The 24,951-nt window shown below is 40.4% G+C and overlaps 1 protein-coding gene across 1 annotated transcript; it reads right to left on the bottom strand.

The window, feature by feature from the left end:
- Positions 1-492: 492 nt before the first annotated feature.
- On the bottom strand, positions 493-24,871 carry apoba (apolipoprotein Ba). Its single transcript, XM_044046738.1, has 29 exons — positions 24,759-24,871; positions 23,673-23,708; positions 22,054-22,166; positions 21,795-21,940; positions 20,728-20,875; positions 20,243-20,395; positions 19,624-19,748; positions 19,471-19,547; positions 18,904-19,360; positions 17,728-17,872; positions 17,456-17,602; positions 16,551-16,762; positions 15,587-15,794; positions 15,335-15,499; positions 15,027-15,221; positions 14,528-14,701; positions 14,165-14,370; positions 13,890-14,075; positions 13,450-13,574; positions 12,926-13,136; positions 12,616-12,788; positions 12,363-12,538; positions 11,607-11,728; positions 11,153-11,520; positions 3,261-10,826; positions 3,071-3,182; positions 2,505-2,537; positions 2,000-2,186; positions 493-1,905 (listed from the first exon to the last, which is right to left on the bottom strand). Exons 1-29 carry the CDS (start codon positions 24,814-24,816, stop codon positions 742-744), a joined length of 13,188 nt encoding a protein of 4,395 aa, XP_043902673.1. The 5' UTR covers positions 24,817-24,871; the 3' UTR covers positions 493-741.
- Between the last annotated feature and the right edge of the window lie 80 nt (positions 24,872-24,951).

Here is a 24,951-nt window from a genome sequence, read left to right as displayed (position 1 = left end):
CATGTTTAATACCAAAATACACTGCCTGACTTAAAATGTCAACACCTGGATTTAGCTAAGCAAATACAGTAGCTAAGAGCTTTACTTACTCCCGTGATTACGATGTTTCAGGTGCACAACAAGTGATGCAGTGAGCTTCTCATCTCTTACACATCAATGTTGGACGACAGATTCCATGGTTGTGGAAAAGGTGTTACTCAATTTCTTGCCAACTTCCTGGTAAGAATATACTGCACTTGACAGATGCTGCATTACACACAAAAGAAGGACTTTCACTTTTTCTGAAGATGTAACTTTCTTTCAACCAAATATAAGTTTAAAAACCGGTATAGCAACTTTATTATGTTTATGTTTAACCCTAACCCATTTTACACTATATGTCATAAGTTATATGAATGAATGAATCAAATCAGTGCCTCACTCTTCTCCTTAAAACCTAATTTGGGCTTAATTGCTACCAATATTTTTCCCACATATACGGAAATATTGAGACAAAAGTCCATATTTATTGTTGTTTAATTGAGCAGCAGCAGCATCAAACAGTACTTTGCAGTAAACACTGTAAAGCGGACTACGGACTACGACCGTTATATAAACCATTGACCACATAAAATCAACTAGAATAGGTTTCACAGGAGTTAAAATACATTTTTACTAGTTTTAATAGATGTCACACACAATACGTAATTTTGTTCACACAGACATGTGATTAAGAGGTGTATGTTTCACCACTTGGATTGGTCACTGACTGAAAGACTTCCATCGGAAGGGTAAAGGGATTTCAATGTCAGCCTTTTTGTTTGTCACCCTAATGTATGGCTCTGTGCTCTCTGACACCAATCTCATTAGGTCTACAAATTCATTAAGGTCACTATAAAGATGTGACTGCAAAATACCAATCAACTCAACAATGCGGCTATTTACTTCTTCCTTAGTTATTGCATTGTATCCCTCTTGTATGTTAAGCCTGGTCAGCTGTTTGTACTCAGCCACAAGTCTCTTTGCCTCTTCGATGTTGTGTTTTGACAACTGCAGAAGCTCTCCGTACATATCGTCAACTTGAGGAGCAATTTCTTTATTTTCGTCTTTTAGGTAGGTGATGAAATTCTCTGCTCTTTCGGTGATCATCTGGAAGAGGTTGTTGACTACATCACCAAGTAAGCTGAAGCCCCTGCGCAGTGTCCGCCTCAGCTGGTCATATGCAGATGCTGTAGTCATCGTCAGATTATCCATGAACTCATTTCCCTTAACAACAACTTCAGTTCCAGGTATGGTAAACTTAATTCCTCTGACAAATCTAGCAATCTCCTTCATGACGCTGGCAAACCTTTGGCTTGCCCTGTCGGTGGCTCTAGACAGAGACCGACGGGTTTGTTGGAATACCTGCAGACTCGATATCTTCTCTTCAGATCCAGGAACTTTAACCTTTATGTCACTCAAGAACTGCCTGACTGCGTCAAGCCAGATATTAATCAGCTCCTCACTGCGTCTCAAGACTTGTGTAACCTTGTCAGCCGTACTGCCAATAACGTCCCGCACATTAATCGACATCAAGCTGTCAGAAGCCTCCCTGTACATGTCACTTCCTTTATCCCCGAGATGTTTGACTGAACTCTGCAGTGTGTTAAGAGACACAGGACCCTCATTATAGGCTCTCTCTATGACATTGGTAACTGTGTTTTTTAGCTTCATGCTGCCTCGATTGAGGTCAAAGCCAAAGTGGGCAGTGTGGTACTTGTTGATGAACTTGAGCACAGCATCGTTCATAGCAGGAATCCTATCCTTGGTGCCCTCAATGACAGCATGGAGGAAGTCCCAATTCCACTGCATCTGTAAGATTAACTTCTGCGAGTTTTTGAGTGTGGCTTTAGCAGTGAAAACATCCAGGTCCTTCTCGGGAGTCGACTGAAGTTGATGGGAGAAATCAAGACGAGTAACAGTTATAACAGTGACACATTGGACAACATACTGTACAAAATAAATCCAAGAACCTAATTACCAGGTAGCGACTGAACAGTCTTCCGTGCAATTGTGATGGAGACCTTCGCTGAAAATACAGTCCAAGGAAACCAGAGGATGGAGAAGACATCGATGCAGTGATGCCATCTTTGCGAGAAGCAAAGCGGAGGTTCACATCAGTGAATGTTCGGCTAGTGATGTCAACACTGAGAGTGTGACGGGACTCCCTGTAAAACAGGAAAAACAGTAATGGAAGTGTTAGTTTATAACCCAAACACACTCCAACCTCACGGGCTGCAGAAACCATTCCTAAATATGCCTTAATCCTTAATATGTTGTGCTAATGTCAATTTTTTCTCACTGCTATTACTGTTTCTATTCGCATGATTATAACTTTATTTTTTACACTTTCAAATACTGTATGTCTCTTTGAGAGAGAAAAGTAATTTCATTGTACCCGAGTACAGTCACAAGAAAGATGATCCAACCTAAAGTGAAAGCTCAGACGCACTGCTGAAATATGCTGAAAAAAGGAGAAAACTTACACTGATTCAGCTGGAGGGGTTTGGCGTTTGTTCCTGAAACAAAAATAGATGTATTAAGCAAAGATTTATTTTGAATTTCAACCAAGCTTGATGAGCTTTCACCGGTTTTGCTACATCCTTAGTGATGTATTATGGTTAAACTGTATATAGAAGGTAAAGCTTCGAGGCAAAATCGTGTTTGTGATGTTGGGCTATATAAATAAAATTGACTTGACTTGACTATTAGAGAGACAGATTGACATATTTGACATATTTACATGTTTTTTCTGGGTTGCCTCTGATTTCAGTTGGTCTCATATGGTTCTTGGTTGAAACTGAAATTGGATAACTACCCATTCTGCTCCAGACACATGAAGAAACTAGGAACAAGATTTTAGAATACTATCCATATGTTGATTGATACAGGTCAAAATACACAGATATATGACAGCCCTTTCACAGGTATTTAAAGATGATTATTTCATCATATTGATTTATCGTGTCCTTTAATTATTTCCCTTTTTACTGAAAAATAATCCAACTTCATATCAAAGAAGCAGAAAATATACTTTACTGTACACACTTACCTTAGGTTTTGTGCCAAAACATGCTGCCAATTGACATTAGCATCGTTGTGAATCAAGTTGCACTTCCCGTTTACACTGATTACTCCGTCATTGAAGCCGAAGGTCGCGTTGGCTGAAGAGACATAATAAAAACGTAATGTCACTGGAGTGAGTATATCGTACAAATATTCTCATGAAGTGTCAGACTTACCAGATAGGTCATATTCCAGGAAGATCATGGTAGAAGTGCAGATGGAATTTAGTGACGTTACAAGGTTTGAGTCCTTGTTCTCCAGATTGGCAGTTGTTGATACATTATAAATCGGGGAGGAAACCTTTACAGTGGTGCTAAGAGCACCGAACGCAGGGATAAACACACTTAAAGGCAGATGAAGGACAATTTCTGGGATTCTAAAATTCTGGTCTTCATATTTAATGGTGGGATGTTGAATGTTTGAAATTGAGCGTGTAATTTCATGTAGACTGATGGTATGTCCTCCAATGACGAATGTTTTTGGCACTTCGAAAGATGAAAGTGTGATATCATATGCAGGCTTCTTGAACGAGAGGAATGACATTTTTTCTTGTAGATATTCTGTAGTAATATTGTAACTTGGCACTGATATTGTTGGCACACGAGGCAAGAAGATTTTAAAGGCTGTAGTGGTCATCACCTTTGGAATGAAAAGGTTCTTGGGATCAATTGTAACAGGTTTCACGTGCAAGTTGGTGAATGGAACATCAAAGGCTGGAGTTGTGACTGCAGGTGGAAAAGTGAGATGATCGGGCACATCTGAGGGTTCAAATCGCATGTCTATGTTTTTTATGGCATGTAAAATGTCTTTAACCCAAGATGGCATGTCCAAGCTGATCTCAGGCATGCTAAAAGAAATTCCATTTTCAAATTGTTTAAATGGTATTGCATACTCTTGTCCTTCCAAGGACTTTGTGTATACAATGCTGTAGGACATGTTAAGGAATTGCAAGCTGTCCATATTTGTGACCTGATCAAATTTTAACACATCCCAGAGGGTCTTCTGATACACAGGAAACTTAACTGTCAAGAAAGCGAGGTGGTCTTTCACTGACTCAGTCAAGTCCATGCGTATTTGTGATTCATCATTGAGCATGAGGAAATCAAAAGTATGGATAACAGATGACAGTTGTTCCTCACCACTCCAGGTAAGGGTCTGATTCTCTGAGTTGATGGCAAGTTGGATGCTATGCACAAGTCCAGCGTGACCCAAATTACACGGCTGACTGGCATCAATGTCCAAGGTAGTCTTGAAGGTTGTGAAAGGAACAAAATGTAGTTCTCCTTTAATAACGTGCCTTCCATTTGTGCTCAAAGATGCTGAATTTAAATTGTTAATGCTCAAGTAATCAAGTGTAATCGAGTTACGCCACGTGGAACCCATGACAACCAAGCTCTTATTCAAGTTGAACTGGAGGATGTGATCATTTGAGCTTTGTTTCTGCTTTTCCTGCTTATTAATGTTTAGGTTTAAGACAGTGCGTACAAGTGACCGAAAGCGATTGGGATTAAAGTAAAGATTAGCCTCATTCTCTAGGTCTCCAGCAAAATTATAGCCACCCATTATTGTTATGTCTGACTTCCCATGGTTGTCAAGAGAAACATAGGTGAATGGGTTCATTTCCCATTTAATATCAAGGTTTCCTTTGCCTGCAGACTCAATAACAGGAATGTTAAACATGTAATTGATTTTTTTCTTGGAGACAACAGTTTGCTTGGTCTTGGTATTTCCAGTGAGCTCCTGCTGCAATTCTAGACTGAGGAACGGTAAATAGATTGTTGCTGAATTAGCAACAAAACCTTCCTGGCTCCTTTTTGTGAGGCTAATAGCACATTCATGGCTTGCTTCCACATTGTCATGTTCAACTTTAACAGTGCAAGCCAGTTTTATTCCCCTCATCCTTGTCAAAGTACTCTTGCTGTCAATCTTTACATTTAGAAAGTCAAACATGGATGTTGAGGAAACACCAAACCAAGCAGCAATTTCATGTTGATCGAAAAGGCCAGCAGCAACTACACGCAATGTAATCAAAGTGGATTTAAAGGTAAAGTTACAGGTTATATTACGCACGAGTGGAATCCAAATTTTGTTCTGAATGGCTGGTAGTGTGAAAGTGGGCAGCTTTGTTTCACTTAATGTTTCTGGAACATGAATGACTGGCAACCCTAAAGATGGTAGAACAACGGTGTAAGATGGCACAGAGAAACCCAATGCTGGGACTTTAAAGCTTGGAGTACTGACCTCTTTGGGGACAAAGAAGCTAAATGCTGGCATCTCTGCCCTGAATGCAGAAACATCAATATTGAGTATTGGTATTTTGTATCCGGGGACAGTGAAGATTCTAGGTGGCAGACTTGAAGTGTCAATTTTGTGCTTGATATATTGTGACTTTGCTTGATTTAACGAATCTTTGAGAAGTGCAACTACCTTGTCTCTCAGTTGTTCAAACTGACGATGGATGATGTTTGCATTGTCACTGATAGCACTGTAGATTGGTTCAAGGTCTAACTCAAGGCTGTGCATATCAGGATTCCTAAAGGAATGCAGATACAGGCTCATGTCAAATGACTGTTGAGGAGTGGTAAGCAAGGCTTTTAGTCCAGCCTGTTCCCACAGGGAGAAATTTCTGACTTCTGGGGCTTTCATTTCAAGAAAAGGTACTTTTATCTCGGGGATAAAAAGAGGAATGGTCAGAAAGTCCAGATTAGCCTCTCCAGTGGCTGATGAGTAGAAGAAGCACTCTTTTTTATTATTTTCTGTAGTGATGTTGTGATTGTACTTGTACTGGTTGAATCTTGCCAAAGCAGACCAATAAGCACGCTGCTTCTCAGAGTTCAGTGTGGCTCCATAATCATGTAGGAGGTCCACTTTTCCTTTGAGTTTCAGGGGGAAGAAAATCTTTGAGTTCACTGTATTTTTAGCATTCAGCACAATCTCAAATGGATGTGCCAAGAATTCCAGTGAGTTGGACATTGACCCAGACAGACTGCCAGTGAATTCAGCATCATGAGAGGCTGCCAGTGTGACATTCAAGCCCCCTACGTGTGCCTCCCCATTTAAAATCATAACACTCTTCTTGAATGATGGAATTTCAGTTTCACATCTTGCTTCAATGGTGATATGGCTTAAGACCACTGATTCAGCAGTCAGTGTTTTCTTTGATTTCAAAGCCTTACAGGCTGTTTCTCCGACATAGGTTAGCTTGGCAGTGTTGAAATTGATGTTGAAATCCAAATTGCTTGTGTGTGTAACTTCATCAGAGTAGTCTTTAATGGACCACTTTCCATTTGCAGTAGTTTCTTCAGTGAATGTAATTTGGTGAGGTTCCATTATGGCTGACATTTCCTGTTTCAATGATGCCTGAGATGAAGTTTCAATTGATGGGATGTCCATGTTGTGATTGTAGGTCATGTCTATGGCCGCAAAGATTCCACTCTTCAGTGTAAATGCTATATTGTGGACCAAGTCTGCTTTGTACATTTGGGTTGTGGCTTTAGTAGTAGTCTTGACAGAGGACTCAGCAGAAGAATCAGTAAGTGTTAAGGATCCCTCATGATCAATGGAGAAGGCCATGTGTGTAGCTTTTATAGTCTCTGTGAATAGCAGTTTTTTCATTCTGGGAGCACCCAACTGAGCAGTGGCTTCGAATGTATATTCAAGGGGCTTAATGGATGACTTTACATGAGAGTTAATGGTGGCAGTAAACTGTGGGTTTTTTGGTGTAGATGTTGAGTTTTCAATCTTTCCAGTAGTTACAAGAGAATAATGTGGGGAATTCATTCTCAATTCTCCATGGAGTTTACTGAAAATAGGGATGCATATATCAGTGGGAAACTCAGGGAATTTGATCTCTGGAATTGGAAGCATGGTGATTTCAAAGTCCTTCAGATTTAATTTGGGGATATTGATGGCTGGAAATCTTATTTCTGATAGGGTTATATCTTGGAACGTTAGATCTGGTAGCTCAAATAAGTAGAGAACTTTTAGATCACCAAAGATTTCCTCTGGGTCAGGCATTTTGAATTCAAATCCTCTCATGTCATCTATGATCGCAACAATCTTTGCTTTGATCTCATTGAAGTCTATGGTAAAGCCAGGGATTGTGTAGGAGTTCAGAATGGTGAACTCAGGAAGTGAAAGGTGAGCAGGGATGCTGATCTCATGCAGTTTGTTGAAGTTGATCGCAAATGCTGGAATCACAAGGTCAGTGAAGGGTACGGTGAAAGTGCCAATGTCAATCTCTGCTCTTTTCAGTGCACCAAGAAGTGTATATACAGCTTCCACAATCTGGTTGATGACATTATTGTCCTTTACCACTTGTCCCATCTTCTCTGTCAGCTGTTGAAATTGCATAGTAATGAAAGCAACCACATTGCTGTAGGATTCACTTGCTCTTTGGAGGTGAATGTACATTTCATCTCTGATATCCATGTCAAGGATTCTTTGTTTCATGTCCTCGAGCATATCCTGCACTTTCAGCTTTACATCATTGTAAAATGTAGCGTTGATCACATTTGCCAGTTTCTTTAGAGCATCAGCGACCTTTGTGTTTTTGAGTTTATCCAAATAAGTGGTGAGGGAATTTTGAATCTTTATGAAAAAATCCCTAACAGCCTCAATTTTTTGAACTATTTCATATATTTTAAATTGCTCATTTATATAATGTGTTAGTTCAGCAATCTTCCTGTTGGCCGCATCAACAAATGCATTGTAGTCAAAGTTCTTCATTGACTTCAGCAATGAAGAAATATGTTCATTAAGGTCATTAATGCTGTCCTTAAAGTCAATTGCTCTAAGGCGTTGTGTCGCAATGTGCAAAATTTGTATAATTTCGTCATAAACAAATTCAAAGTTGATAGATTTCAAAGCATCTACGACAGACTGCACAGTGCTATCGATTTTGAATTCCTCGACGAGAACCACTATCTGATCCATTAATTGTTTAAGTTTATCGTCAAGGTTGTATTTTAAAAAAAGATCCCTAATGTAGAAATACACAGCATTGAGTTTGTTGGAGATTTCGTATTCATCAATCCAGTTGACTATAACCTCATTCATAGATTCAATCACTTTTGCTATATCTGAATGTGGGATTTTATAGGACAGCTGCTCAACATATTTGACCAAATCAATTGAGCGGAAGTAATCGTTTAGATCTTTAAAAAACATCCTGACGTCAAAGTTCTCAATTTCCTGTTTTATTGCGGACAGTGTGTCTTTTATTTTTTCTATTATTCTATACTCAGAATCAAGCTCTCGGAGCCATGCAGTACTGGTTTCGGAGAGCTTCTGTAGGTCAATCTGCCGTATAACATCCTCAAGGGCATGAAGCACTTTGACAAGTGACTGCCTGATTTTATACTTTTCATCAAAGGCTTGAAGTTGATATCCAATCTTTGAAAGAATATTTGTTATCTTGGTGTCTAGGTGTCCTTCTTTGAAATAGTCTTTGACTGTACTGATGAGGTCTCTAATTTTAGTGCCAATGTCTACCACTGTATTTTCCAAGTTCTTGCTCAAGTCACTCAATGCAAGCTCTAAGTCATCAGTTGTCACAGCAAACTCATCGATCAAATAATCGAGTTTTGCTTTTGCTTGGTTCATTTTATTCTCCAGATCCATTTTTTGCATGAAATCCCTCACTTGCTTTGGTAGCCCATCTAACTTGGCGCTAGTGTCCGTGATTAGCTGGCTGATATCTAAACTATTAATGAACCACAGAAGTGATTCTAAGGCTTGTACAAATGTGGTTTTGAATTTCTCAAAAGCAACAGGGAGGCTTTCAATGAATGGGATATGAATAATATGACAGTTAGTGTTTTTGTCATACTTGAGGAAACCAGTCATGCTGAATTCTTGTATTTCGGGTGGTGAACTCTTGTCTTTGAACAGTGGGCTGAAAATGTCTGTTAACAATGCTCCTGAAAATTCTAATCCAGTTTGTTGTGGATTATTGTAGGTACTGATGTCCTGGTTATACGTGTGATTGTTTAGTTTAGATTTTACTTTCCACTCCAGATATTGATCACTTGGGGTCAGGAGGCCATCCCATTTGTTGTCTAAATTAGTGGAAGCCTCCTCACCTGAAAGGAAATGAGTGGTTGACACGCGGCTGTCATGAGAGTATGCAAGAGCCAAGGGCTCAGCTTTAACCAACAGCTTGCTGTACAGCTGTCCACTGTGCTTCCCATACAGCTTAATTTCTCCATCGCTATTGACAAGTGCATCAACAGAGACGCTGAAAGGCAGTGCCATGGTGCGAACGGTGCTGTCAAAACGTAACGGCTCGGAATTTATTCTTGCTTCACATTTTGACTTGGAGGAAAGCCCAGCAAACTCAAGTTCACAGTTGTGACTTATCTGGGCGTCCAGTACATCTCCAGATGTACTGTATTTAATTGCCCCAGCCATATCGTCATAGGTTAGTTCATAGATGTGCTTCATGTTGTACTCCTCTCCATATGCTCCCTTCATACTTCCACTCAGATCCACCTTTTTGGGCTCAAGCTTCAAGTGGCCTTCATTTTTCAAGTCAACATCATTATATTTAAGGTCATTTGTCATATCAAATGACATGACAAATGGCTTCATATCAAGCTTGGTATCTTGCTTGTAGTAAATATCAGTACAGATGATATTGTTAGACTTTGACCTAAGGGCTAGGGTCCAGAGAGTGAGGGTCAGCGAGTGGCTATTTTCTGTTTTCATTCGGTTTAGCATTCCAATAGAATTGCCAGTAAAAGTTAGAGCCCTACGGTTCAGTAAAACATTCATGTTGTTTCTTGTGGTCGCATCATATGCATGTCCCTTGAATACACCATCCAAGGAGGCTTCCACGCCTGTGACTTTACCCTCGATGTTTAGCTCTCCTCGGCTCTCCTCGGCCATTGCTTTGGTCATGGAGGACAGAGTGGCACCATTACTGTCGATAACACCGTTGTAGATATTCTCAACAGTCACAGAGCTGAACTGAATGCTGTTAGTGCCACTTGTGCTCAAACCCTTTCTACCAACCATCACAGAAGCCTTGTGCAATCCACGACCTGCCACAGAAGTGAGGGAACCCTCAGAGTTTAGCTTAAGTCCATTCACATCCAGCAATCCTGTTATAAGTGAATACGCTCTATTTGTGACATCATCTGCATGTGACTCAATCCGGATGATGCCCATATCGTTGGACACCCCAAACTCAATTTTTTTACTGAGTGATTTACCCATGACTGCAGCAAGTGCATTGCATTTCAGGGTCAGCTTTGCATCTTTGTACTTGACTTCTGCCACATGCTTGATGGTGTCCCTCTGGACATTGGTTTTAGACACAAGGTTCAACTCAGAGTTTGCATAGACTCCATGGATCCTGTTGTGAAGATGGACGAATGGCGAGTCAAATTCCAAGGTCGACTCTCCTCTTCCTTTTCTATCTAGGGGACGGAGATAGTAGCTGTTGGTGTAGGAGGTGTTGGTGTAGAACGGACCTATTTTAAGCAGTCCATCCACGGTGCCGTCTCCTGAGACTTCATCTGAATTCAGAGTTGAAGTTGACTGAGCAGAATAATAGATGGAGGCCTGCAGGCCCATTGGACTAGAGGCTTCCACCCTATAGTTGGCTTTTGCATTCAGTTTGTTTGTTACCCTTAACGTGTCCATGACACTGAAGCTTGTGTCAATGAGGCAATGACTAAAGGAAGTATTAAGAAGATACTTGAGGTGGTCATCAGCTCTCCCAGACATCAGTCCAGCTCCTGACACAGACAAAATGAAATCACACTATTACCATCTATCTGTAATGGCACGAGTAAAGATCTAGAATTCACTCTGACTATACACATTATGTCAAAGAGATTTTAATCAAACACAAATAAATACCAAAATCAATTAAGTGCAATTGAATAATCTTGATTCAACTCCAGAGCCAATATTCATTAAAAAAGCCAATTTCTGCCAATAAATCTAAATGTTACACACTGGGCCTTTAACTATTACCTATATATGCATAAATACATCATAATCTTAGCCACATCTCTGAGTTAATACAACAAAAGCCTTTTGCCATTTGACTAGTTCTTACCTTCAAACTTGTATGACAATAAGTTGAGAGGTGATTGAGCCATGGCTTTGTACTGAACAATGTAGCTGGGGATATCAACAGTGTTGTTGCCTCCAGAGATGGAGCCTTCCCAAAGGTAAACGTTGCTGTTGATCTTGGTGGATGCTTCAGCCAGACCAAGAAGAGGTATAGAAAAATCCAAAGTAGGTGGTATAGTAAAGGATGGTAACTCATAGGTTCTAGGAGGGAAAAGTATCAATCCTAAATTTATGTAGGGCGTAGACAAAGAGGTCGGAATGTTCAGTTCCTTTGACTTTTTGCCTCCAAGTGGCAGAGGAAGTGAGACGGCCATCTTTTCTTTGTTGAACTGGTATCGGAACAAGCTGTCACTATAAATGAAAAAGAGGAGGGGAGTTTTAAGCCGATCTGTTTGAAAGAGTTAATGATTTTCTCACACTGTATATTGAATACTTACAGCTGCAGGAACAGTTTCTCGGGCAGAGGTGGCAAAGTCAGATCTGAGAGGCTTCTCTTACTTCGCAGATTTGCAAGATAGGGGATATGTGCTGCAAATTTGTCCAGCCATATATTACCTGCCTTCAGGGTGACATGAAGATAAATCAAATCTCACCTTTCATGGAAACTGTAATAAGTGAATGTTCATTCTGAGAAGGCTTCAAATACATTTTAAGCTGGGGAAAATACGCCAAACCATGAAATGATGATGATGTTCTCTTTTTTTGTCCAGAACCAAAAACACAAACCAGTTTTAATGAGTTCTTCATGTGGAGCAAAGACACCAGAATGAATTCGAATTTCACTACTTAAAAAACAAACTCTCAAACCGGTTAATCATTTATCAAAATAGTTTGTAGTTAATTTAGTAACTGATTAATAAGCGATTAATCTTAGTATACATTGTGTAAATGAAAGCATAAGTAAAGTCAAACTCAAACAAGTTCTTGTTAAAAAAGTAATAGATGAAATAAACAAATCTTATGGGTGTGTGGAGATCTGTGTGGGGTCCAATATATGTCCTCAATGTGTTACCAGAATCTGCATGAACTATTTATGTTGCAGTCAGGTTACATTATAGGAATGTATAGTGTATAGTTCTTCTACAAGGTAGAAGAATGGATATGAACAAAAAGACGATTTAAATAAGAAAACAGAAAGAACAGTTGCACTTAAAACAAGGTTATACATATGGTGTCATGTGTACAATCACTACCTCTATTGCTTTAGTGACTATATGACGGAGTTTCATATCAGTCTTTGCCACTTTCTGGTCCAGGATATTGTCAATGAGTTGCTGCAGCTGCTCATGATGAACCTCAAGATCTGGGATCAGTTTGTGAATCTCTGAGTTCAGATTTGATTTCAGTTCCATCTGAAACTTGTCGTCACCTGTGAAGTCCACAAACATATAAACGAGTGACTGCTGTGCATCTGATTTCTTTGTTGAAGAGGGTAATGACAGTTACCGTATTTGAGTGAAGCTTTCTGTTGGTAGGACATCTCAGGGAGGGTGATGACCGTCTCTACACCCATGAGCACATCCTCATTCTTCTTCAGGGTTGCAGTGACAGATGCATTGGTTTTTAGAGAGGGGATGGCCATCTGGAGTTGTATCATGGCATCCTTCATCCTGTCAAGCCTGCATTTAAAACAGAACATTTTGGCTGATAGGACTGCAACTGCATGTGTTAGTTATTTACATTTCTCAGACTGTGTCGTAAAACCAGGCGACACAGCTAAAACATCACCATTATCTATCATTAAAAAGGATTGTACCTTATCCGTCCAACTAGAGTCAGCTGTGGGATGTTCTTGTTGGTGACGTCAATGGTAATACCTCGCATCTTCTTGCCCCTCGGGTCATTGTCAGTTACAGCCACTTTGATGCCTGCTTCCACGTCATAGTCGGGAATGACGACATCAGTGGTCAAAATGTTCTTGTTGCGGTTGTACTTCAGAGTCACAGTGGCCTCTGTTGAATCATCACCTAGCAACAGCAGATATTAAACCCATTTGTCAACGTTTATCTCCAGGCATATCAAGATCTACAGTTAATTAGGTGATGTGGTGAAGTTATATAGATTATAACCTGTCTATGGTACGGTTAAAGTTGAATTCATTGATTTTGATTAGACACATATAATATTGTAATATAAATTCCACAGATATGATCTCTGTATCTATCGAATATATATATATACACATATATATATATATATATATATATATATATATATATATATACACATATATATACATTTCTCTCTAAAATGATATATACATTATCTATAGAGCTGTACCTTCTGCCTTCAAGGTTAGCTTCAGACCATCAACTGTGTGACGACCCCTTTTACCCTCCTTGAGCATTTCAATGGTAGCGGTGTACTCTGAGATTTCTCCAGTGGGCTGAATTTCCACAGCAAACCTGAGGGAAAAATGTGTTTCATGAAATTACTGGCTCGTTGGTTTCCCCTGGTTTAAACAAATGAGTTTATTATTGTAACTTTGGCCTTGTAACTGGAGAGCTGCCAGTTGAAATCAATAAACAAGTCAAGTGCACTACCCAACCCCTGTTGCTCAGCCCAGTAAGTGTGTTCACTACTGGTGCTTAATAAGGATGGGGTAGCTGCAGAAGATACTGTAAAATTCACTATTGTTTGGCTATTCACTCACTGGTTTGTGTATGATTATAAGAAACTCTCAATTGTACTTTTAATTCTAAATTCCTAATTCTTCTCACCTGGATTCTCCAGCTAAGGGATGGTAGTGTGGGGTCCCATCCCCAGAAGTAGCATTAGAGTAATGCAGACGTGTACAGAGTTTCACACCGCTGAATAAGGGCTGACAGTCTGTTGATTCAGTCCTGTCCTTTATCAGTGATGGCACTGGTACTGTTTCTCTGGAGGAGACTGACAGCAGCTGGTTGCTGTGTTTCAGGAAGAAAAATCACAGCTGTGAGAGAACGACACTGAAACCGCTGGAAGACTTAGATCATCGGACACGACAGACACTCACCTGACGCTGAACAACTGAATGTTAGACTTAGGAGCAGGTATGAGCAGTCTCATCTGGTGTCTGTTAATGGTGACTTTGGCATTGATGGAATTCTCGTGATACATGTTGGTGTGCATCTCAAGCCCCGCCTCCACAAACTCTGGAATATGCACGCCCATTTGAGTGATGAATTCTATCCCAACTGATGGCATGAAGGACAATTCAGTCTGCAAGGACAAGCATACGTACTGTTCAGGCCTACAGTCATCTTCATAATAATATGAATAATATAACATAATAATAATAATAATAATAATATTATAGCAGAACAGCTGTACATGCAAACCCCCAGTGTGTATATACAGTGGAGAGAAGCTAACTTACCGTTCCACTACGAACTGCGTGAGCTAGGCCTCCTTTGGCACCAGGTGCAAACACACCAGCCAGTGAAAACTTCAGAGGGAAGCCAGATGCAGTAGGTAGAGAGAAGGCATTCTCCATGAAGATGTAATGGGCAAAGACCCTATTGTTGGTGCTGTAAACTAATGACATAAGGAACTGTTGGAGAGAAAAGAAAAAACAGCTGTTATGATTACATGTCTCTCTCGATCAGGTGAGTTAGGAGACAGATACTGAATCATCTACATCTGAGATGAATTAAGTTGACCAGTGGAGGTTGATGGTCTTGACCATTAAATGGCCAAATGTACACTGGATATGACTCAGTCAATCTGTCAATCAAGAATTTACTGATGTCAAAACTGTAATTTTCACATTACACAAAAGGAAATACCTGTTACATTCAAACCATTGGCAAATGAGTTCATGCAATGCTAATTAAGTCAATTGACTCCACACAAGTATCAGAAAAAAAAGATCTAACCTTATACGGTAGATATTTCATGAAAACACTGTAGTACTGTTCCACCATCTTTCTCATTTCGCTCGTCTTCATGTATCCAATCTCATTTCCCAGGAGCCTAAGGTAGGCAATGGCTTCAGGGGCTTGAGAGAGACGCACGTCATCCACAAGCTTCTGAATATTGTTTGTGAGATCTTTCAGAAGATCCTGTGGAACCTGCGGGAGAGTTAGTCTTAGCTTGTAGTCATCAAAAAATAGTGAAGCTGCCATGAACGAGAGACAATGTTTTATGAGGAGAGTATGTATGATGTGTTGAATAAGTATTTTACCTGTCTTTTCACTCTGTCAGGGGAAATTCGGTCCAAAACATCTCTGAGCATCTGGGCTTTGTCCCCTGCCCAGTATGTAATTCTGGAGATGGAGTCAGGGAAGAAACCCTTATGCCCAAATAGAGCTTCAATTGTTGGTTCAAATCCTGTTCCCTCAATGCCGACCTTGAAAAGAGAGATTTTGAAAAGGTGAAAAATCTCACCTGTGAGCATTCACCATGTACTAAAAAAAACAAGCTCATGAGAACATACCTCAAACAAGTCATAGTTGTAGTCAAACGCCCTCAGTGTGGTCTCCAGCATCACCTCCTTGGGTAAGGTGTCCCTGCCATCAAAGATGATGTTGGCCCGCGCTGAACCCAAGGGAGAGTCTGTTTTGTAGTTGCGTGACATGCCATCATATGCCTCGTTTGTGGACGGTGGGTGGTCTTTCAAGGCCAAATCAATGTACTCCTTGAGTCTTAATGAGAAAGCACAAGTGGTAAAATAGTCTGTATTTATACAGCACTTCTCTAGGCTTGATGACCCCTCAAAGCTGCTTTACACTACAATTTCTTACCCATTCACACACAGCCATCAGGAGCAATGTAGGGTTAAGTGTCTTGCCCAAGGACACATCGGTATGTAGATTGAAGAATGTAGATTAGCTGCGCTGGGAATCAAACCCACAACCTTCTAATGGAAAAACAACTCACTCTACTCACTTTTACCGAGAATTGTGAAATACTTTGTTTGGGTCATATTAAAGCACATATTGACTTTGTAAAAACACAATGTACACAGTACAGTTGGCAGTTCAAGCCATGTAACAAAACATCTATAGCAAGATGGTACAGGGAACCTAGTGCAGGTATTCTCAATGTGCATATATGCTATATGAAAAAAGGACAACAGTAATATCATTTATCATTATAATTATTAATATGATCATTATTTGTTATGTTTTAGTTCCTGCACATATATGTTATAGATGATGTCATGCAATCCCATGTGGGATGGGCCAGATGGCATGACACAGAAATTGAAATGAACTGTTTGAAATATCTGGCTCTTCAGCTGCTTCCCTGACATTCCCATGCATTTATCACACAAGTAAATGTTTGGATGTGCCAAGAATCCAGGACAGGGATACAAAAAATACCCTCTATTTGTGGACTATCCTCTACTAATTTTGTGTAAATGTAATATATTATATTACCGCTGGCCGATTACTCACTGGTGCAATTGTGGCTCATTGGAGACGAGGATGTTCTTCAGGTGAGAGACCACAAAGTTGTTGACCTGTTCATCCCTCTCATTTTCCAACTTTTGCACAATGTCTTTCACCAGGGCTCGATGTGGGTTCTTCATTAAGATCAGGTAAGATGCTATACGTTTCTCAACAGCACTCCGAGCGTCCTGGAACACCTCCAAGAGAACATTTCTGACCTGTACTTGAACAAATGATGAATGAATAACTTGTCGTGCAGTCCATGCTAAGATCATGCCAGTCGAGACGAGGGCTTAAAGGTCTAGTACGTGACATTTAAGAGGTTTATTGGGAGAAATTGAATATACTAGAAACAAGTAGTACTGTAATTCCTACAGTAGAACTGACCATGAATGCAGCACTCTGTGTTGCCAGATCGGTTTGATAGCATCGATAGCACTGTTTTATTCTGTTTTGTGACAAATATGTATCTTGTTGCTGCTAATATTGTGCCCCTTTTTCATTTTATGCAGTTGCACCTGGATCAAATGTGACAAACTAATTTGTTTTTACTACTACTGTGTACTTTTTTGCACGTGTGTGTGAAGTACAGTGAAAAACATTATTACTAGTACCCCGGATTCTGTTCAGATAGTTCTTTTATTATTTCTAAGCACCTTTTGATGTTCCTTACTTGCATTTGCACTGGTTTTAAATTTGTCATCACCTGCCACTGACTGGCTACTTCCTGGCCCAGGAAAATTTCTCTGTTTGAAAATGTGGCCCAACTGAGTTTGTCATCTACTCTTCCTGTAATAGCGTTATACGGTGATATGATTTCATATCTCTGGAGTTCTGTCAGTTAAATCTTACAACACATGATGTGCTCATCATCACACACTCACAGACGTGTAGACAATATGTCACTGTACCTTATCATTAATGTCCATCAGTCTAAAAGCTTGTATAGCTGCCTTTTGGTTAGATAATGGAATGTCTGTTTTCCTGGCACACCGCAGAATAGAGGAAATCAGGTTGGGGCTGGCAGCTTGCATGGCCTGACCCATGACACCGACAACCTGCAGATGAAAGAAATAAATGATCTCGGACGCTGCAACACTGAGCAGGATTTCCAGGAAAAGAAGAGATTCATCGCTGAAGCCGAAAACCACTGTATGTGAGATGTTTGTGTGATTATGATCACCCTCAGGACAAGGAAGGACATCTCATGAGGGTCAGTCGGGGAGTCAGAGTCAGAATTGGTCCTTTCTCCCGAGCAGTCGTTTAAAAGCATCTCCATGAACTTTGAGACATCCGTGACCTGTGGGGTGACCTCACCTTCATAAAACCTGTGTTAAAGGGACAGAGATGATGCAATCACATGACCACACAAGGGCTAAGATTATGGGCTAAGATATATATATATATATATATATATATATATATATATATATATATATATATATATAGATATATATATATACATATATTTATATGTTGTGTGCCTTGTTTAGACTGCCAGAAAAGAAAATTCTGATTCCTTTGCATATCCAGATTTTATCCATGTCATAGTCTGATCACTCTGGCTGCACAGGTCAGATTTTCAAATTCAAGCTGGCCATAGCGACAGCAATGTCACCAGACTCCTCTGCACCACACTTTGAGAGGACGATGGTTTGAAAAGGTTTGAAAGTCATGCTACAAGCGAGGTTAAACAGTGACACCTCTGTCGTAGTTTTTAACCCCATGGTAAAAACGTTAATGGATATATTTAAAAATAGCAAATCAAAAATGATTGGCTGAGATGATGTGACTGTAGAACCACGCCATCATACCGCACTGGAGCAGAGGAGGATTTCATCTCTATTATATTCTAGAAAGAGAGCAAGAGATGGGGGGGGATGTGCGCCACAAACAGCTGTGTCAAAGAGCCTCTCCTGTACTTACATTTATGTTCTTTTGTAAGTGCTCAAATGAATGTGTTTCACTATGATAATGTAGTTTAATGTTGTTATTTAGCCTTTTCGACACTTTTTCATGGTTAATCACAGTATTTCATTCATTCATTCACTACGTCTACAGCTTTATCCTCAACATGAGGATTTGGGGGGGTTTAAAGCCAATCCTAGTTGACAAAGGGTGACAGGCGGGGGACACGCCAGCCAATCACATGGCAAACAGACAAAAAATCATTCACTCTCACATTCATACCAATTTGGCGTGTCCACTTAATCTAGTCTGCAAGTTTTTGGACTGTGGGAGTGTGCGCTCTCATAAAAGTCCCCTCAGTCACTTCCTCCTGCCATACCTGGTCGTGACCAAAGCAACCCATGCAGTTTATTTTAGTTTATTTGCAAATAACTGGTATACTGGTACTTACTTCTTGACTGTATTAGCCAGAGCATACATGATTGCCCTGCTCTGTCTATACTGAGCCATGCTGAGCATGTCAGTGACACGTGCTGCGTCAGGGTCAGCCTGCAGACTCAGCCCATAGACAAGAGCGTCCATCTCCAGTGACAGACCATCGACGGTCCTGATAGCCTGGAGGATGGCGCTGGTGCACTCTGAAGTTCCACACTGGAACAGGGCCTGCCAGGTGAGCCACGGCGACACGTCCAGCATTTCAGTGACTGTCTGGCTCAGGGTCTCGTTCCTCAGGACACGCAAGCTGGACACCAGCTTATGGAAAAGGCTGGGCCTCTTCTGACCTTGGTCTGTGTCTGACAGAGCCGCAAGCTCCCGCAGGATGCTCACGGCAGTGTCCTTAGTCTGGAGTGGAGTTTTATCATCAGGGTCTTCAAAGTGGAGTGGCTTGCTCTGGCTAAGGTTCACATCTGCGTACAAACATTTAGAAACATTAACTCTTAGAAATATTAGCTCTTCTAATTTAGAGATGGGGATTAACAACAGGCTTTGCAGACATGCTGGAAATGATCACACACACCAAATAGTCTGTTGTTGATCCTCTTAGAGCCTTGAAAGCTGAGATCCTGCGTGACCACAGATGATATTCCATGCTCCCTGAAAGGCAGGTTTAGAAGGTGACCCACTAGACTGTATACACACTCTGACAGGATGCACTGAAATGATGACTTACTCGTGGGAGAGGGGCAGGTAGATGTGTTTCTCTGTGCACTTGGCTGTTGTAATGTGTCTTCCCTTGTTATCAAACTGGTAGTCACAGTCTTGACTGCTTGTGATGAGCTTTGATATTGGGTGATGCTGGAAACAAAAATGAGTCTATAAGTGTTGCACACGGTGAATTTGATTAGATTTGTATTTTGTGACAACAGCAGCAGCTGAAACAAAGTAATCTAGATGTTGGACTATGTTGGCACTTCCTGTTCTGTTCATATTATCTGCTGCATCATTGATCCTGCAATTAAAGCAAATCAAACCAAGATAACATGTGCAGACGTTGTACTTGTTGTATATGTCATGTGATAGGCACTGGAATATGGAGCTAATAATACACATTTTAACTTAAATATAACACTACCAGCTGTAATGTTTTTAAAATGAAGTTAAACTGTTGGACCTGAGAATGTTTTATTTAATTAGGTCAATTAGATTTTGTGTTTTTGCATTATGTAAACCACTTTATATTTTGTTTTTGCTTTACAAATGTACTTTACTGTGCTAAAGGTGTACAAGCAACAACTATTTTACCAATGCAATAATTACACTCTGCTCAGTGGCTCAAGACCATTTCTCACCAGCTTTTGCAGCAGGGCCAGGGGGCTGTTGGCGAGTTCCCTGCTGTGGAACTGGTCACACTGGGACAGATCCCTGTACAGTGTCACATCTGTGGGGATATCTCCCCTGGCATTCACCAAATTGTCTGTTAAGCACAGGCCATGCACTGTGCTCTGAAAAAGAGAAAAGAACAGAGAGATTAAGCCTTATAATACAGAAGACAAAGTCAAATTCCTGCACACGTGTACTTAAAGAGTCACTCACTCTTGCTGAAAACATGGCCGCCAGCAAGGACACACAAAACTGATTTTAGCCACTTGAAGAAACGGTCATCGAATAAAATCTGTGGCTGCAGTGTGTGGGTTAATGACAGAGTTTGGCATCTGCCATTTTCTTTTGTTAGTGTATCAACTTTGATACCTCAGATTCGTGTTTACACTAGTATTTTGCGCTCATCTTCATCTGCTCACACTGTAGATGTGCACTTTTGCGAGAAGACACTAACCATGATGCTGCTCTGTCCTTCCCCTATGACTGGAACCACAAGTGCCGAAACGATCCCTCTCTTAATGTTGAGAATGTTGACAGGCTCATCCGTCTCGGGGTAAAGCTGCACGTGGGCTGCGTCGTCTACGGTGAACTTCAGAGTGTTCCTGTGTGAAGTAAAGACAAACCACTAAGCTCAGTGACAGCGCAGGGATGACGAGACGGGCGCAGGTCCTGGAACGCATACAGGAAACGATGCTGAACAACAACACGCAAATGCCCACTTACAATGCTGTGGGACTTACAAGCCTCAATTTAAATTAATATCCATGGTATGAATGTTATGACAATGATTTACCAGATCCTGTTCCGGCAGGATCCGGCACAAATTAACCCCTACATCCATCACACGACTCAACACTCGACATGTCACGTCATGTAAACTTTTATAGCAAATTTATTTATCTGGAAAAGCGTTACTTTTTACTCTTGCAAGACAGTTAAGTGTATTGACACATTGGGAAACTGCAAAACTAGTAACCAGTTAAACCATTGTGACGTTGACAAACCTGTCTTTGGACATGTAAATGAGAAGTAAACACACAGAAATATGAACTCAAACATTGCAGTTATTTGTAGAAACGTTCAATGTTGCCCATGATCAAATACTACATATTTGACATTAATACAATTATCAACTGACTCTTGAATATTAAAACAATAAAATGCTTGTAAAATGGTACAAATTTGTCATGTTGTAAAGGTGGGTGGAGACGAGTGTCAGGGGTGATAGAAGGATGGATGGGTAGATGTATGGCTTGGAGACAGTGTCTCAAAGACTGGGGGCAGAGCTGAAGATGCTGAGGTTTTCATTGGGAGTGACCAGGATGGACAACACAGCTCAGATAGAATGGTAAAATAAAGAGAGGCAAGGTTGAGATGGTTTGGTCACGAGTTGAAGATAGAGAGAGTAAGACCACAGAGAAGGTTCATGGATGCTGTGAAGGAGGACATGAGGCCCGCTGTGGCGACCTCTAAAGGGAGAAGAAGAAGAAGTGTAACAGATGAAGAACTGTTCACACTCACTTTTCCATGGCGGTCTTGAAGGCCTCAAAGCTACGAGCTGGCCTGTAGACCGGCTGACCCCTGGCATCCATGTCAAAAATCTCACTGAGTGCACAGTCAGACGTGTGCATGATGAACCTGCATGCTTCGGGGACTTCGATCTCCACCTAAAGATATGCAACAGCAGACACGTCGTCAGCACAGAGACAGGGAGACATCTCAGATAAGAGCAGTCTTTTATCAAGTCAACTGCATAGTGGGACGCGTAACAGTCACATACCTGGCATGAGACTTTAGGGCCATTCCTCAGGTTGGCAGTGCCGGCCACACCATTTCTGCTCTCTGTGGTATACTGGTACACATATTTCTTATAGACCTTGAATCTGGATGCCACTGCAGTGAGATATTACGGGGTTATTAATCTTTGCCCCTTGTGTAAAATGCTCCAACAGTGCTATGATCACACACCTGTCTAATCTACAGATATATCTGGTCTAGTACTGGAACTACACAAGGTGCAATTTCCCCACCAGGGGGCTCCTTAGAGCATTATCTTGTTATCTTGTTGCAGTTCCACAATTGTATTATTTAAGTGCAAATCAACACAAGACCATTCTTCTGAGATTGCTACCATTTAAGATTAAAGCCAATATACAGTAAGGGTAAGAACATGCCAGGCTGACATTGGAATGATGCAAACAACACAGCTACAACTGTGCAGAATTCCCCCAGAAGCATCATGTAATTACTTGTTTATTATTGGCGTTGATAACGGGCCCCAAAATCAGATTTTGCTTCGGGCCTCATGAGGGCTTGGGCCGGCCCTGCTCCCTGACATTTTCAGCTGCAGTCAGACACTCCTGGATTCTTGCTCATAATTCTAGCCCAGACCCAACACAGCTTAGTAACGCAACAACAACACAAGCCAACACAAGACGATCTGATCGCGATGTGTCACAATTTCCCTTCTCACACTAATGCTACAAAAACATGACTGACGTTATCTGAAAGTGTTGTTTTATAATGCAATATATAAGAGCATACACCTTACACAGGCCTACTATAGACAATGATGAATTACTGAACGGGCCCACCAGGGGCCCTTATTTTCCAGTGATGGACAATATTAACACTTCAGCATAGCAAGACATTTTGGACAATATGCTCCCATTTTCTGTTCCAAAATGACTAAGGACTATAAACACATGGTTTGACGAGTTTGGTGTGGAAGAACTTGACTGTTCCACACAGAGACCTGACCTCAACCCCATCAAGTAACAGCAGCAGAGTACGTCAACCAGTTAAACCATTGTGACGTTGACAAACCTGTCTTTGGACATGTAAAGGAGACGTAAACTCACTTGTGTTTCAGAAATATGGGGTCAAACATTGCAGTTATTTGCAGAAACGTGCAAGTGCAATGTTGCACATGATCAAATACTACATGTTTGATATTAATATAATGTAATAAACATAAAGTCTGCACCCATACCAATAAGACTGCCATAGTAATGGCAGATTCACTAGATGGCAGCAAGCACAAATCCGTTGCAGGATCCATCTATAGGACAGTTCAGTTGCCTTCTTTATTCACAGTTCCATATATTACAACTTGGCAGAAAACCTTTGGAACAAGTAGCAGGAAAACATTCTCTGCACTGACCAACTGCCATTGTACTGAGTAAAATACTACAGAGCAAAAGTCCATCAGCTCTTGCTGCTATCTGCACATGTGTTTATTCTATTAACCCACCAGGTCAGTGTCTGTGTGCAAAGACATATCCCTCCCCCTACCTCCATCTAGCCTATACACATACAGTAACAAACAGTGACAAAGTCCTTGTTTGTACATTCAGATCATTCAAATAACTTAGATAGATAGATAGATAACCAACTGACACGAACAAGCTTCTCCATGGATGCTGCTGCCTTCCTCTGGAAAAGAAAGAGGGAAAGATCATATGATAACAGAACATATTGGGTGAAAATTAGACATGTTATGGCCTTTTAAATCACCAGCAAAAGTATAAATCACTCAGTTAATTAATTAATATGTCATATGTAACCGGATTAATAAAAACAGTTAGTCCATCCCATGTGTTTTAAAATGAGATGACACTAGAAACATTACAAATTACACACACGCACCAAAGCATTGGGTTCAGGTTACGCTCCTCCATATTTTCTATTTATACTTTGTTGGCTGTCTCATGCTTTTGGAAACACACACTGCAGACTCAATGCATGAACATAGGGCATGTAAAGACAATAATAATACTGAATAAAGTATATTACAAACATATCACCTTGAAAACTGAAAAAGAAAATCATGAATTCACTGCTTGCTACAGTTTTGCTTTATTCACAAGTAATGTTTTTTCTATGACAGTTGCATCATCACAGAAGAGGGTGAATTATTATGAGTATTATTAGTGATGGCTCAATGGAATGACTGGAACTAGCAAACCATTTTAGGGCTACAACAATTATTCGATTATTACATTAAACACCAACTATTTTGATAATAATTATATACAAGCTTAGTCATTTTTCAGCTTCTTATATGTGAATATTTTTCTGGTTTCTTTGCTTCATATAATAAAGACATCATTAACATTGGCTACATTATCATTTCCAGGTTTGGTAAACAATGATCAACACTTTTCAACATTTTATGCCATTTTACAGACCAAACAAGTACTTGATTGATCGAGAAAATAAGCCCTACACATGTTTCACACAGTTTTGCTACTATTAGAGTATAAAAGCGTACAAAGAATCCTACAATTCTGAATGATAATTGTCATCAAATGTCATTATGCTCAAAATAATGCACAAAATATTGTAGAATTTTGTAGAAGGTGATCACTATAGTCGGTCTGTACAGGATGCTTTATTTTAAGACAAATAATAATTATAATAATTATAATAACACTGCTGTCAACTTATCCAAGAAATTTGGATCATGAATGAATTCTTACTTACGGCCTAATGTGTAGCTGCTGAGCAGCAGTAACAGACACAGCTTCCCATAACCCATCATGGGCTATATAAAGTAGTTTTCTCTGAATTCTTTAACCGTCTCCGTCTTGACGAATACTGCAACACTTCTGACCCTGCTGTGTACCACACAGCTAAGCCTGAGATTGTCCCAAAGTTCAAACTCTGATCAAGGGCT

This window comes from Solea senegalensis, linkage group LG16, assembly GCF_019176455.1.
Source record: "Solea senegalensis isolate Sse05_10M linkage group LG16, IFAPA_SoseM_1, whole genome shotgun sequence".
Taxonomy (NCBI): Eukaryota; Metazoa; Chordata; class Actinopteri; order Pleuronectiformes; family Soleidae; genus Solea; species Solea senegalensis.
Note: the sequence above shows the minus strand (reverse complement) of the source record. Positions and strands in the feature narration are given on the sequence as shown.